At 40.6% G+C, this 16,143-nt stretch overlaps 1 protein-coding gene across 1 annotated transcript in view; it reads right to left on the reverse strand.

Annotated features, from left to right (window-relative positions):
* Positions 1–16,143, reverse strand: part of LOC130267183 (A disintegrin and metalloproteinase with thrombospondin motifs 2-like) — a 761,535-nt gene that overhangs the window by 569,553 nt on the left and 175,839 nt on the right. The window contains 1 exon segment of the mRNA XM_056516542.1: positions 6,914–7,092. Coding sequence (XP_056372517.1) covers positions 6,914–7,092 — 179 coding nt within the window.

A 16,143-nucleotide genomic window follows, 5' to 3' on the forward strand; every position in this document is an offset into this window, starting at 1 on the left:
GGTGGTCGCGTCTAGACCACCAATAGCAGAGATAGGAGGGGTGGCAACCCTGCCACCTCACTCCTATCGCTACAGGGGGATCGTGGGTGTCTAGGACACCCGCGATCCCCCTTCTATTCCGGGTCACCATAGACCCGTATGACCCGGAATCGGCGCAAATCGCAAGTGTGAATTCACTTGCGATTTGCGCCGATCGCCGACATGGGGGGGGTCTAATGACCCCCCTGGGCATTTGCGCAGAGTGCCTGCTGATAGATATCAGCAGTCACCCCGGCGCGATCCCCGCCCGGCGCGCGGCGGGGACCGAAATTCCCACGGGCGTACAGGTACGTCCTTGGTCCTTAAGTACCAGGGAGCAAAGGCGTACCTGTACGTCCTTGGTCCTTAAGGGGTTAACCCGCAATTATTTTTATTTTGAAGGGGATTTTTATTTGCAGTTAATTGGTACCGCGATTGGCAACAGGTTTGCGCCAAGGTACGCAAATTTATTTATGGCGGCATGGGTGGAGATTAACATCTTGCCGCGGCTTGGCGCAGGCCTGGTGCTCTGGAAGCGGTATATTGATGACATTATTTTAATTTGGGAGGGGGACACAGTTGATTTAGAGCACTTTATATTTAATTTGAACACTAATGATCATAATCTTCATTTCACATCCACTATCAGTAAAGATAGTATTAATTTTCTGGATATTGTTGTCAGTGCTGATCAGGATAATCTTATATGTAAGACATACCATAAACCAACAGCTAAGAATGGCTTTATAGGCTATTCTAGCTGCCACCTACTTAGGTGGCTAATGAACATCCCAAAAGGACAATATCGAAGGTTAAAAAGAAATTGCACTTCAGATTAACAATTTCTGCAAGAAGCACAGTTACTTACTAATCAATTTAAAGATAAAGATTATCCTGACCAGCTATTGGAGCAATCTCTGGAACATATAAAGTCACTAGACAGGACTACATTTTTCACATCAAAAGAGCAAGAGGATAGCACTGCAAATTTTGGAGGAAAGCTGGTGATCCCTTTCAACAAATCATACAAAAAAGGAATAAAAAAAATTGGCATCTGCTACAGCAGGACAGAGAGGTGGGCTCACTATTACCATCACGTCCCCCAATAGTTTATACCCGGGCCCCAAATTTAGGTCTTACCATAGCGCCATCAATAAAACCACCCGTAACCAAACAGACTAATTCATGGCTAAGTACAAAAGGATTTATTAGGTGTGGGATATGTGCTAACTGCATAAAAATAAAAGGCCCCAAGAAAGTTACACAGATTTGTCCCCAAAAAAACTCTTTCAAATGGAAAATCCAAGACCTGATAACCTGCAATTCAAAGGGGGTTTTTATAAATCATTGAATGTGGATGTAAAAAACAATATATTGGTCGAACTAAGAGGGCCCTCAAAATGAGGATAGCAGAGCACCTAAACAATATTAAAAATAAAAATTTGAAACATCCACTCTCCGCAGATTTCTCCACAGTACACAACAGTGATCTGTCTTCTCTCTCCTTCACCGGTCTCCAGCTGGTCAAAAAAGACTGGCGAAAAGGAAGCTTTTTACTCAAAATGTCTAAGGCTGAAAGCAAAAAAATGTTTGAATTTGAAACATTGGAACCAGGCGGGCTCAACTCCAACTTTGAACTCTTTGGATTTTTGTAGGGGACGCACTCGACCTATGAGGACACCCCTGTATAATATAAAGGGGGGTGCTCCATGGGTTGACTCCATCCCCTACAATTTTAACAACATTTACATTTTCTTTCTACTCTTTTTATTTATTTTTTTATCTTAATTTATATTATTATATCTTCTAATTTTTATTTATATAATTCACATCTATATTTTCCTTTTTCATTTTCATTTTTATTTTCATAAATTTTTAAATCAAAATTATTTTGCCCAATTTTTCTAATAATAATCTAATATATATATTTGTTTCTATAGTATTCATTGAACATCAACTTTTTGTTTTATTTGATTGCACTTTTAATATTATAAAATCATTTTGTCTGCAAAAACGCATTTTCACACTTTCAACAGTATTCACACAGTATTTCTCATATCCACCTCTGTTTTATTTAACATTGCTCTCTAGGGAACCTATCCGTTAATTCCATTCACTGTTTTTATTAATATCCAGGAATGAGTTAACAGGCGGGATTTGTGCTCCTATAAAAAGGGAATAGTTTATGACAACCATATGACTACTGAGGAAAGGGTTACATTAAATAACCCTGAAACGCGTCTAGTCTTTTGTGCATGACCACTGGCATATATGCAATCTAGTTATGAATCAACCACGGCTGGTTTACCTCTTATGAACTGCTAAAACCATCAGGGCATCCAGTCCGGTATTTGTCCGGTCCAAACATTGCAAAACAGTTCTAGTGCAACGAACCCGGCTCCAGCAGTAGCTGACGTCACACGCCGGCAACACGAGGTGAGCTCCTCGCATCCAGCGCACGGTCCCCGTCTCCATCCAGTCAGCGGTGAGGACTTACCATCTCCAGCGCCTGCCAGCGCCAACGTCCTCCCGGCGATCTGTGACCATCGGCGCCTGCCAGTGCCATCAGCCAGAAATAATCGCCACCGCTTCTACCAGGACCTTGCTGGATTACACCGTTACCATCTGGAACGTTGCACAGAGGACCCAGTGTACCGACACCACCTAGACACTGCGGTAACAACGCCTCTTACCCAGGTTGCCACTATAAGGATCGGTAACATATATTTGAAACTGTTGCCGATTATATCATATTCTGAACGTTTAAAGAGGGAAATGATCACTCAGGCACCTTTAGCTACATTTCGCTTGTTTTGTACAGTCGGTGCCTGCATACCAGCGGACGAACACCAGCTGCACATTAGAAACTAAATCTATGCCAGTGATATTGTCATAATGCCAGTGATATTGTCTTAATCCTTGTTATTCATATTTCATTTTATGCACAATATTATTGAAAGGTTGTTTTTATTGTATATGTTCTTCTCACATGGGCCCTGTGAGAAGTAACTAATCATAGTCTATTTATCTTATTTTAATAAATTGTTCATACTATTATTATTGAAGCACGATCCAGAGAATTATTTATTTAAATACCTATAACTATACTTACTCACTTAGAAGGTCCGGGCAATTTTTTACTATTAATTTACAAATCTGTTTAACTTTCTGGAGCCAGTTGATATATAAAAAAAGTTTTTTCCTGGATAACCCCTTTAACTTAATATTTGGTTGCACACCCTTTGGAAAAAATTACTGAAATCAGTTGCTTCCTATAACCAACAATAAGTTTCTTACCCCTCTCAGCAGGAATGTTTAACCACTCTTCCTTTGCAAACTGATCCAGGTCTCTCTTATTGGAAGGGCGCCTTTTCACAACAACAATTTTAAGATCTCTCCACAGGTGGGATTTGATCTGGACTCATTGCTGCCACTTCAGAACTCTCCTGCACTTTGTTGCCACCCATTTCTGGGTGTTTGACGTATGTTTGTGGTCATTGTCCTGCTGGAAGACCCAAGATCTGACGCAAACCCAGCTTTCTGACACTGGGCTGTACAGTGCGACCCAAAATCTGTTGGTAATCCTCTGATTTCATGATGCCTTGCACACATTCAAGGCACCCAGTGCCAGAGGCAGCAAATCAACCACAAAACATAATTGAACCTCCCCATATTTCACTGTAGATACTGTGTTCTTTTCTTTCTAGGCCTCATTCAGTTTTTGGTAAACAGCAGAATGATGTGCTTTACCAAAAAGCTCTATCTTGGTCTCATCTGTCCACAAGACGTTTTCCCAGAAGGATTTTGGCTTACTCAAGTTCATTTTGGCAAAATGTAGTCTTGCTTTTTACATCACTGTGTCAGCAGTGGGGTCCTCCTGGCTCTCCTGCCATAGCATTTCATTTAAATGTCGACGGATAGTGCTCGCTGACATTGATGCTCCCTGAGCCTGAAGGACAGCTTGAATATCTTTGGAACTTGTTTGGGGCTGCTTATCCACCATCCGGACTATCCTGAGTTGACACCTTTCGTCAATTTTTCTCTTCCTTCCACGCCCAGGGAGAAAAGCTACAGTGCCATGGGTTGAAAACTTCTTGATAATGTTGTGCACTCTGGACAAAGGCAAATCTAGATCTCTTGAGATGGATTTGTAACCTTGAGATTGTTGATATTTTTCCACAATTTTGGTTCTCAAGTCCTCAAAACCGTTCTCTTCTCTTTCTGTTGTCCATGCTTAGCGTAGCACACACAGACACACACTGCAAAGACTAAGTGAACTTCTCTCCTTTTTATCTGCTTTCAGGTGTTATTTTTATATTGCCCACACCTGTTACTTGCTCCAAGGAGCATCACATGCTTGAAAATCTTATTTATCCACAATTTTGAAAGGGTGCCAATAACTGGGTACTTCATATACTGTATTACATAATTTATTTTATTTGTTGTACCATTTTATGTAATATTTTCAAACAAACCGCAAGGGCCCTGTGGTCTCTCGTTTAGTGTAACACTTTTTAATTGTATACCACGTTTTATCTCCTATTTACAAAAAAAAACAATAATTATTACCCCTACAACTTTGAGGACTGCCTTTTTTGTATTTTTTACTTTTTCCTATTCCATGGGTAGTGGATTTAGGCAGACACCTCGGTTGTAGGTACGTGAATTGAGCTGCACCTTACTCTGTCTTGTTGTGAATATTGGAATAAGACTATGACATAGTGGGGATAAGGGAGACAAGGCTGGATACAATATATGGCAATAGAACGGTGGAGGCTACTGTAAATCAGCAGCAAGGTTTGGATGGCGCTGATGGACCCAGAGCAGACACAGCAGGAATGGTAGAAGAGATTTATTTTACCAAGATGCAACACGTTTCATGCGCAGCAAAACGTGTTGCATCTTCGTTAAATAAATCTCTTCTACCATTCCTGCTGTGTCTGCTCTAGGTCCGTCAGCGCCATCCGCACCTCGCTGCTAATTTACAGAAGCCTTCACCATTCTATTGCCACATCGTATAAGCTTGAGGGCTGCAGACGGGTCCCCATTTTGATTTATTCACCTTTAACATTGTTGTGTATGAACTACACAACCTACTGGGTAAGGGGCTACTATCCCATACCCCTTACCCCACCTCCGGAATAGTTTTACGCTATAATGTAAGCAGCAAAAAACCTACTAATAAGACAAATAGATGGGGCAGCAAATAAGTGGGATTATTATGGGGGACTTTAACTACCCTGATATAGACTGGGCAGGTCAAGCAAGGGAAACAGGTTTTTGGCAGCAATAAAGGACAATTACCTCTCCCAACTAGTGCAGGCTTCGCAAGAGTGAACAACTTATACCCTACAGGAGTAAAAGTGATAGAAATAGAAGACTGTTAACAAAAACAGTTAGGGGGTAAAATAAAAGATAAGAGGAAAGCATTCAAACTACTAAAAAAAAAAAAAAAAAAAGTAGTGTAGCAGGGCTATTTGCAAAATGAGTCATAATCATCGTTTGCCAATTCTGGGGCCCATTGCTGACTAATCTGATCAACATGTGCAGCCATGTACAGTTGAAACCAGCCACAGATGGCACAGGCACAGCTGCTGTGCCTGTCACATTTCCTTGCCGTCCATGCAGTTATTAGCCATTAAAGCCTCACTGTCAGTTGGAAAAACTTTGGACATATTGTTCAGACATCTCATAAGTTTTGAATGTACCAGGTCTGAGTACGGAGACACTCGACTTACTGCTCTGTTCAATTCATTCACTGGGTTGGAGTTCAATGGTTAAGGAGTTGGATTTGAGTGACAGCCAAGGAGTGCTGCACACTTTATTTGGATGTAACTCACGAATGCAGAGTGTCTCAGGATGTGCGATCTAAACTTTTGACATTTTTTGCAAAAGACAGTGGCGCTTTAACTGTATAGCACCGCATTGTAAAAGGGTAGCTCTGGCTGGTGGGTGTTTCTGTTAAAGGCAGCAACAACAGGTTGCTTAAAGGGGTATTCCAGGCAAAAACTTTTTTTTATATATCAACTGGCTCCAGAAAGTTAAACAGATTTGTAAATTACTTCTATTAAAAAATCTTAATCCTTCCAATAGTTATTAGTAGAGATGAGCAAACTTACAGTAAATTCGATTCGTCACGAACTTCTCGGCTCTCGGCTTCTCGGCAGTTGATGACTTTTCCTGCATAAATTAGTTCAGCTTTCCGGTGCTCCCGTGGGCTGGAAAAGGTGGATACAGTCCTAGGAGACTCTTTCCTAGGAATGTATCCACCTTTTCCAGCCCACCGGAGCACCTGAATGTTGAACTAATTTACGCAGGAAAAGCCATCAACTGCCAAGCCGAGAAGTTTGTGACGAATTGAATTTACTGTAAGTTCGCTCATCTCTAGTTATTAGCTTCTGAAGTTGAGTTGCTGTTTTCAGTCTAACTGCTTTCTGATGACTCATGTCCCGGGAGCTGTCCAGCTCCTATGGGGATATTTTCCCATCATGCAAGGGATATTCTCCCATCATGCACAACTCCCGTGACCTGACATCATCATTGAGCTGTTAGACAGAAAACTTCAGAAGCTAATAACTATTGGAAGGATTAAGATTTTTTTATAGAAGAAATTTACAAATCTGTTTAACTTTCCGGAGCAAGTTGATATATAAAAAAAAAATGTTTTGCCTGGAATACCCCTTTAATTATTATGCAATCAGACTGTTTGAACGAAAATCAAGTACTTATATTATAACCTTTACATTGGATGTTCCTTCTTTTCACATCACTGTATATCAGACATATGAACCATCTTCTAGTAACAAAGGCAAACTGCTGTCTTAATAGCATTTTTGTATGTACATCTGTACCAGGTATACAACTTAATGAATCATATAAAATAAAAAAAACTCACAATATTAAGAAGTGTCAGGAGGTATTTCTGCACATATTCTTTTCCATGAAATCGGACAACTGAATCATCAACTCCAAGCAGAACTTCAATGTTGTAATCATTGTCACTTGCATGTCTGCGACTTCTTCTTGTACTGTCAACAACATTTTCCAGTATATTACTGCTAAGAAACCCAGGTTCTGAAACCAAATAAAATGCAGAAAATCAAGAGATGATTCAAGTGTAATTTATCAAGTTAGGGTTAGTGTTGCTCGCGGATATTCGCAACGCAAATTTTATTCGAGAATATCGCATATTCGCGAATATAGCACTATATATTCGTAATTACGAATATTCTTTTTTTTTTCCACAGTACACATCACAGTGATCATCCCTCTCTGCTTCCAGCTTGTGTGGTGTAAAGAAGGCTCTAATACTACTATGTGAGACTGGCGTGCGCATTTTCGCATATGCAAATTTTAGCTTTTTTTATATGCTAATTTTTGCATATGCTAATTTTCGCATATGCGAAAATAAAAAGTGAATATTACGAATATGCGAATTTAGCGAATATATGACGAATAGTCGTCCATATATCCACGAAATGTCGCAAATTTGAATATGGCCTATGCCACGCAACACTAGTTAGGGTATGTTCACACGTACAAGATCTGCTGCACATTTTTGCTGCATATTTTTGCTGCATATTTTTTGACACTTATTTTGCAACCCTTTGAAGTTAATGGGTAGCAAAATCAGCTGCACAAAATATGCAGCAGATCCTGTACGTTGAACATACCCTAAGGCTACGGTCCCACGTAGCCCTAGTGCAGCATATTTCACGATGTGGAAAATATGCTCCGCAGCGGGAAGAACACTGCTTATTCTGCACTGAGCCTACACACAGGGCTAGCCAGCGGTAGCCATGTGTGTTCAGTGAGGTTTGGGGGCGGGGCTGCTCGGGGGCGGGTCAAAACCTTTGACACTCGGCCCCTCCCCCAAAAACAGAGCTGCCGAAAGCTTGCCCTTTGTGTATGCTCAGTGCAGAATAAGCAGCATATTTCCTGCTGCACAGCACATTTTGTACCATTTTGGGACCATAGTCGTAGAGTATATAATCATATAAAAATGCATTTTTCTTGCAGCCACTCTGTTGCAAAACTGATGTACACAGAGAGCAGGGAAGCTTCAAGGCAGCATGCTCTCCATAAACTACCTCCAAGGAAGAAGATGACTGCATAGCTGCCCTACTCTTTGTAAAGAGTTCTCCCTATAACAATATTAGAAGGCCTGCTTAGAGTTTACTAGAGAATTTCAAGTAATACATGTGCATAATTAAAGGAGCTTGTGAGTAAATACGGTACTTACTTTTAGCACACTGAAAGTTACAAAATTACAACGTAGAATAAAATAGATAAAACATTTAAAAAAATAGTCCTGTGGAAGTACAGTGACCCCCCGACTTATCATGGCCCCGACATATGATCATTTCAACATATGATGGCCTCTCAGAGCCTATCGTATGTTGAAGGCAGCATCGACATATGATGCTGCTGTGTGTCGGGGCCATCATACAAACAGCTATCTGACAGCACTGACAACTTCAGCAACTGACAGATAATTGTTTAATGTGCCCCGTGTGCCCCGTTCTGCCTCCTGTTACTCACATGCTGTCTTGCTAACTCACGCAGGCTTCCACTGTGAGCTCCGTGTAAGCCCCGCCCCCCCCCCCCAGTGCAGCCATAGCCAATAGCCTGCAGCATCTTGCTGCAGGCATCCAATGAGCTGCTGGCTGCCCTCCCCTTCCTTTCCTATAGAGCTGTAGTTGGCAGGATCGTAATGGAGGACATTCTGTCCCCCCCTGAAGGTATTTAAAGAACTGTACAGTACTCTATGCGATGTCACACATCACATACAATGCATATAAACACTATACACCCCATACATCAATGTTTCCCTATCAGTGTGCCTCCAGCTGTTGCAAAACTATAATTCCCAGCATGCCCAGACGGTCAATGGCTGTACATGAATGCTGGGAGTTGTAGTTGTGCATCAGCTGGAGGCACCTTGGTTTGTTAAACACTCCCCATACACTCCACATACAATGGTCATCCCAGAACCAAATAGCAGTTTCCCATAGAGATATGTATTCAACATACAATGGTTCCGAGGCCCCAGAACCAATTACCATGTTTAAATAGACATATGTACTCGACATATGATGGTTTCAACATATGATGGTTCTCCTGGAACCAATTAATATCATATGTTGAGGGACCACTGTACAGAAAAAACTGTCACAGCTTGGTAGTTGCTCTGTATTTATTAACATAGTACATAAAACATTAATATTTTTCTGCACAAACTTTGCTGAGAATTCCTGCCATACCCTAATGTGACTTGCTGGTGTTTGTCCTTAAAAGACCACACATGAACACAGACAAGCCTTATGCCTCTTGTGGCAAGACATTTTATTGTAATATCTAGCAAGAAGGTTAAAACAGTATATAGGGAAGAAGACGAGCTGCAGCAGTTGAAACCACATATGTCAGAATGTGATATGATATGTATGCAATGCATACTTATTATTTAACTGAAAGTAAGCTTAAACTTTGGAGTTTTCAGTCCCTGTTAATTTACAGAGTAAGAATACACAAAAACTACTTTGGAATTAACATACTGAAATACTTATAACTTAATATGGTGTAAATATTGTCAGTCGAGGCAGATTGTAACAGTCTCAGAGTTACAGTACTAATATTTTGAGGACTGGATTTATAAAAATCAGCAACATATTTTCTTCTAATCTTATGCCAAGCTTCTTTAAGAAAAGCATCTGTAGCACAGATCAGTCATTGAACAGACATGTCACAGAAAAAATGATGGCAGAAATAGCAGACCATGTGCAGTGTTGTAACATCCTCATATACTTTCGATACTATCTGGACCCCATGCTCTAATCTTGGCCCCTTAACCCCTTAAGGATTCAGGGTTTTTCAGTTGTTGCATTTTCGTTTTTTCCTCCTTACCTTTTAAAAATCATAACCCTTTCAATTTTCCACCTAAAAATCTATATTATGGCTTATTTTTTGCGCTACATTAATTTTACCCCAAAAATCCATGGCAACAAAATTGAAGAAAAAGACTCCATTTTGTAATATTTGGGGGCTTCCATTTCTACGCAGTGCATTTTTCGGTAAAAATGACACCTTCTCTTAATTCTGTTGGTCCATATGATTTTAAGGACCCCCTACTTATATAGGTTTGATTTTGTTGTACTTCTGGAAATAATCATAACTACATGCAGGAAAATTTATAGGTTTAAAAATGTCATCTTCTGACCCCTATAACTTTTTTTATTTTTCCGCGTACGGGGCGGTTTGAGCACTCATTTTTTGTGCCGTGATCTGAAGTTTTTATCAGTACCATTTTTGTTTTCATCAAGCTTTTTGATTGCTTTCTATTCATTTTTTAATGGTATCAAAAAGTGACCATAAATGAACATAAGTGACCATAAATACGCTATTTTGGACTTTTTAGGTGTACGCCATTGACCGTGCTGTTTAATTAACGATATATTTTTATAGTTCGGACATTTACACATGTGGCGATACCACATATGTTTATTTTTATTTTTATTTACACATATTTTTTAATGGGAAAAAGGGGGGTGATTCAAACTTTTATTAGGGAAGGGGTTAAATTACATATATTAACACATTTTTATAGGGGACTATAACACTGCACACACTGATCTTTTACACTGATCACTGGCATGCATTAACATGCCATTGATCAGTGTTATCGGCACTTGACTGCTCCTGCCTGGATCTCAGGCACGGAGCAGTCATTTGCCGATCGGACACCGAGGAGGCAGGTAGGGATCCTCCCTATAAGCGGTTTGGAACACCGCAATTTAATCGCAGCGGTCCCGAACAGCCCAGCTGAGCTGCTGGGAAACTTTCAGTTTCACTTCAGATGCGGCGGTCAACTTTGATCGCCGTGTCTGAAGGGTTAATACAGGGCATCACCACGATCGGTGATGTCCTGTATTAGCCGTGGGTCCCGTCCGTTGATGGCCACCGGGACTGACCCGATTTGACACGGGGTCACCACGTGACCCCGCGTTATATCGCAGGAGCCGGCGCAAGACGTAAATATATGTCCTGCATCGTTAAGTAGTTAAGGAGCATGGGATTTTACGTTATTGCACTTGTGTTTTTCCTCATCACCTAAAAATCATAATGCTTTCAATTTTGCACCTACAGACTCATATGAGGGCTTATTTTTTGCGCCACCAATTCTACTTTGTAATGACGTCAGTCATTTTGCCCAAAAATCTATGGTGAAACGGAAAAAAAATCATTGTGCGACAAAATTGAAAAAAAAAATGCTGTTTTGTAACTTTTGGGGGCTTCCGTTTCTACGTAGTACATTTTTCGGTAAAAATGACACCTTATCTTTATTCTGTAGGTCCATACAATTAAAATGATACCCAACTTATATAGGTTTGATTTTGTCGTACTTCTGGAAAAAATCATAACTACATGCAGGAAAATTAATACGTTTAAAATGGTCATCTTCTGACCCCTATAACTTTTTTATTTTTCCGTGTATGGGGCGGTTTGAGGGCTCATTTTTTGCGCCGTGATCTGAAGTTTTTAACGGTACCATTTTTGCATTGATAGGACTTATTGATAAAAATGCACTATTTTGGACTTTGGAGTTTTTTTGCACGTACGCCATTGACCGAGCGGTTTAATTAACGATATATTCTTATAATTTGGAAGTTTCCGCACGCGATGATATCATATATGTTTATTTTTATTTACACTGTGTTTTTTTTTTTTTTATGGGAAAAGGGGGGTGAAATGATATTCATTCACTTTTTTTTTCCACTTTTTTTGCAGTGTTATAGCTCCCATAGGGATCTATAACACTGCACACACTGATCTTCATCATTGATCCCTGGTTTCTCATAGGAAACCAGTGATCAATGATTCTGCCGCTTGACTGCTCATGCCTGGATCTCAGGCACTGAGCGGTCAATCGGCGATCGGACAGCGAGGAGGCAGGTAGCGGCCCTCCCGCTGTCCTGTAAGCTGTTCGGGATGCCGCGATTTCGCCGCGGATATCCCGAACAGCCCACTGAGTTAACCGGCAGCGTTTACTTTCACTTTTAGCCCTGAGCTCTGAGCGCGCGGCTAAAGGGTTACTAGTGCGCGGCGCCGCGATCGGCGCTGCGCGCTATAAGCGGCGGGTCCCGGCTTCACTATGACGTCGGGCCCGCCGTGATATGATGCGGGGTTACCGTGTAACCCCGCGTTATATCACGGGAGCAGGACCAAGGACGAACCTGTACGTCCTTGGTCCTTAAGGGGTTAAGCATTAATAACTCTGGGATGCTTTTACTTATAAATTTGAATTCGAGACTGTTTTTTCGTGACATATTCTACTTTATGGTAGTGGTAAATTTTTGTCATTTCTTGGTGAAAAATTCTAAAATTTGAAAATTTTGCATTTTTCTAACTTTGAAGCTCTCTGCTTGTAAGGAAAATAGACATACCAAATAAATTATATATTGATTCACATATACAAAATTTCTACTTTAGGATTGCATCATAAAGTTGACATGTTTTTACTTTTGGAAGACATCAGAGGGCTTCAAAGTTCAGCAGCAATTTTCAAATTTTTCACAAAATTTTCAAAATCAGAATTTTTCAGGGACCAGTTCAGTTTTGAAGTGGATTTGAAGGGCCTTCATATTAGAAATACCCCACAAATTACCATATTATAAAAACTGCACCCCTCAAAGTATTCAAAATGATATTCAGTAAGTGTGTTTACCCTTTAGGTGTTTCACAGGAATAGCAGCAAAGTGAAGGAGAAAATTCAAAATCTTCATTTTTTACACTCGCATGTTCTTGTAGACCCAGTTTTTGAATTTTTACAAGGGGTAAAAAGAGAAAAATCTTCCTAAAATTTGTAACCCAATTTCTCTTGAGTAAAGAAATACCTCATATGTATATGTGAAGTGTTCGGCGGGTGCACTAGAGGGCTCAGAAGGAAAGGAGTGACATGAGGATTTTGGAGAGTGAGTTTTTCTTAAATGGTTTTTGGGGGGCATGTCACATTTAAGAAGCCCCTATGTGCCAGAACAGCAAGTAAACCCCCACATGGCATACTATTTTGGAAACTACACCCCTCAAGGAACGTAACAAGGGGTCCAGTGAGCCTTAACACCCCACAGGTGTTTGACGACTTTTAGTTGGATGTGTAAATGAATTTTAATTTTTTTCTCACTAAAATGCTGGTTTTTCCCCAAATTTGACATTTCTATAAGTGGTAATAGGAGAAAATGCCCCCCAAAATTTGCAACCCCATTTCTTCTGAGTATGGAAATACCCCATGTGTGGACGTCAAGTGCTCTGCTGGCGCACTACAATGCTCAGAAGAGAAGGAGCGCCATTGAGTTTATGGAGAGAGAATTTGGTTGAAACAGAAGTCAGGGGCCATGTGCGTTTACAAAGCCCCCCGGTGGAGCCAGAACAGTGGAGCCCCCCACATGTGACCCCATTTTGGAAACTACATCCCCCACAGAATTTAATAAGGGGTGCAGTGAGCATTTAAACTCCACTGGTGTTTGACAGATCCTTGGAACAGTGGACTGTGCAAATGAAAAATTACATTTTTCATTTTCACGGACCACTGTTCCAAAAATCTGTCAGACACCTGTGGGGCGTAAATGCTCACTGTATCCCTTATTACATTACGTGAGGGGTGTAGTTTCCAAAATGGGGTCACGTGGGGGGGGGGTCCATTGTTCTGGCACTATGGGGGCTTTGTAAACACGTGGCCTTCAATTCCCGGATAAAATTTCTCTCCAAAATCCCAATGGCGCTCTCTCTCTTCTGAGCACTGTAGTTCACCCGCAGAGCACTTTACATCCACATTGGGGGTATTTTCTTTCTCAGAAGAAATTGGGTTACAAATTTTGGGGGGCTTTTTTCCTATTTTCCCTTGTGAAAATGAAAAATTTAGGGTAACACCATTTTACTGAAAAAAAAATGTTTTCTTCATTTTCCCATCCAACTTTAAGGCCCCTTTCACACTACAAAATTCTCCGTTTTTAAACATCCGTAAGAAGTTCCATGTGAAAATGAGCTGAAAACGGCAGTAACAAAATCCTATACGTCCGTTAGATAATCCCATTATAGTCTATGGGATTTTCTAATATCCGTTTTAATCCGTTATAGTCCGTTATTGATAACGGATGTTATTTTGTGAAGGAAGATAGTAACGGGAGAAATAGTGCATGAACTATCACGCCCCCTCCCGTAGGCTTGCATTGGGGGGCGGAGTGTAACGTCACACGGGGGCGGAGGCGTGACGTTGCACGCCGTCGGCCCTGTGGTCGTCGGTAATCAGACCCGGAGCAAACACGCTCCTGGGACTGATTACAAACGGGGTGCCGCGTGCAAGATCCCGGGGTCCACAGCGGCGGGACTGCCGCGATCAGGCATCTTATCCCCTATCCTTTGGATAGGGGATAAGATGTCTAAGCACCGGAGAACCCCTTTAAGTTGCAAAAGTCATTAGACAGCTCTAGGCTTTTACCCATCATGCGATGTGTCTTATGTAACAATGAACCAAAGTATTCATTTGAACTGTCAAGGGGCTGGATTGCTTTGTAATTACTGATAGATTTCCACTGTTGTCTTTGCTTTCCAAGACTATTTGCACCTACTTTTCTTCACGTGTTCAATAGTTTTTCCATGTGTCATTTAACATTACACAACTTAATTTCTGAGCAAATTTGTTTTAATTTCATTGTATGTATGAGTTACTTAGGTTGTTACCTAGCTTTATTCGGTGAAAATTTTGTGTCAATAGCACCTTCAGAAAAATGTTTAGTGAGGCAAATGGTGATCTGTTTAATACTTATTTCACCCACTGTATATCATCTACCACCTGCCCCTGCCTCTGCTCCTTCCCGCATCCTACCATGTTCTTATGCTTCCACTCTCAGGAATCCATCAAGTCAATTGAAGCTTCTTTTTCAACCAAGGAATTGTCCCGAGTGATTAAAGACTTTCTGTTTAACTTAGCCTCTTGCGCTGGTATCGTATACCAGTGATTCTTGATTGCTTGTATCCCTCAGTGCCATTTGGGTCTGCCAACAGTACAATGATGAATATTTGGTGGGACTGTCCTAGTCTTAGTCTTAAAGGGGTTATCCAGGAATAGAAATAGAAATTCTATCAAAAACTCTGTTGGTCTCCAGTTTGGGTGTGGTTCTGCAGCTCAGTTCCAATGAAGTGAATGGAGCCAAGTAGTAAAACCACACCCATCCTGGAGACAGATGTAGAGCTGTTTTTGCAAAAAAAAAAAAAAATTAGCTGTGTTTTTCTATTCCTGGATAACCCCTTTAACCCCTTAAGGACCCAGCCATTTTACACCTTAGGACACGGCCATTTTTTGCACATCTGACCACTGTCACTTTAAACATTAATAACTCTGGAATGCTTTTAGTTATCATTCTGATTCCGAGATAGTTTTTTCGTGACATATTCTACTTTAACTTAGTGGTACAATTTTTTGGTAACTTGCATCCTTTCTTGGTGAAAAATCCCAAAATTTGATGAAAAATTTGAAAATTTTGCATTTTTCTAACTTTGAAGCTCTCTGCTTGTAATGAAAATGGATATTCAAAATATTATTTTATTTTATTCACATATACAATATGTCTACTTTATGTTTGCATCATAAAATTGACGAGTTTTTACTTTTGGAAGACATCAGAGGGCTTCAAAGTTTAGCAGCAATTTTCCAATTTTTCACAAAATTTCCCAAATCACAATTTTTCAGGGACCAGTTCAGGTTTGAAGTGGATTTGAAGGGTCTTCATCTTAGAAATACCCCACAAATGACCCCATTATAAAAACTGCACCCCCAAAAATATTCAAAATGACATTCAGTCAGCATTTTAACCCTTTAGGTGTTTCACAGGAATAGCAGCAAAGTAGACCCAATTTTTGAATTTTTACAAGGGGTAAAAGGAGAAAATGTATACTTCTATTTGTAGCCCAATTTCTCTCGATTAAGCACATACCTCATATGTCTATGTAAAGTGTTCGGCGGGCGCAGTAGAGGGCTCAGAAGGGAAGGAGCAACAAGGGGATTTTGGAGCGTACGTTTTTCTGAAATGGTTTTTGGGGGGCATGTCCCATATAGGAAGCCCCTATGGTGCC

This window comes from Hyla sarda, chromosome 4 (assembly GCF_029499605.1).
Source record: "Hyla sarda isolate aHylSar1 chromosome 4, aHylSar1.hap1, whole genome shotgun sequence".
Classification (NCBI taxonomy): Eukaryota; Metazoa; Chordata; class Amphibia; order Anura; family Hylidae; genus Hyla; species Hyla sarda.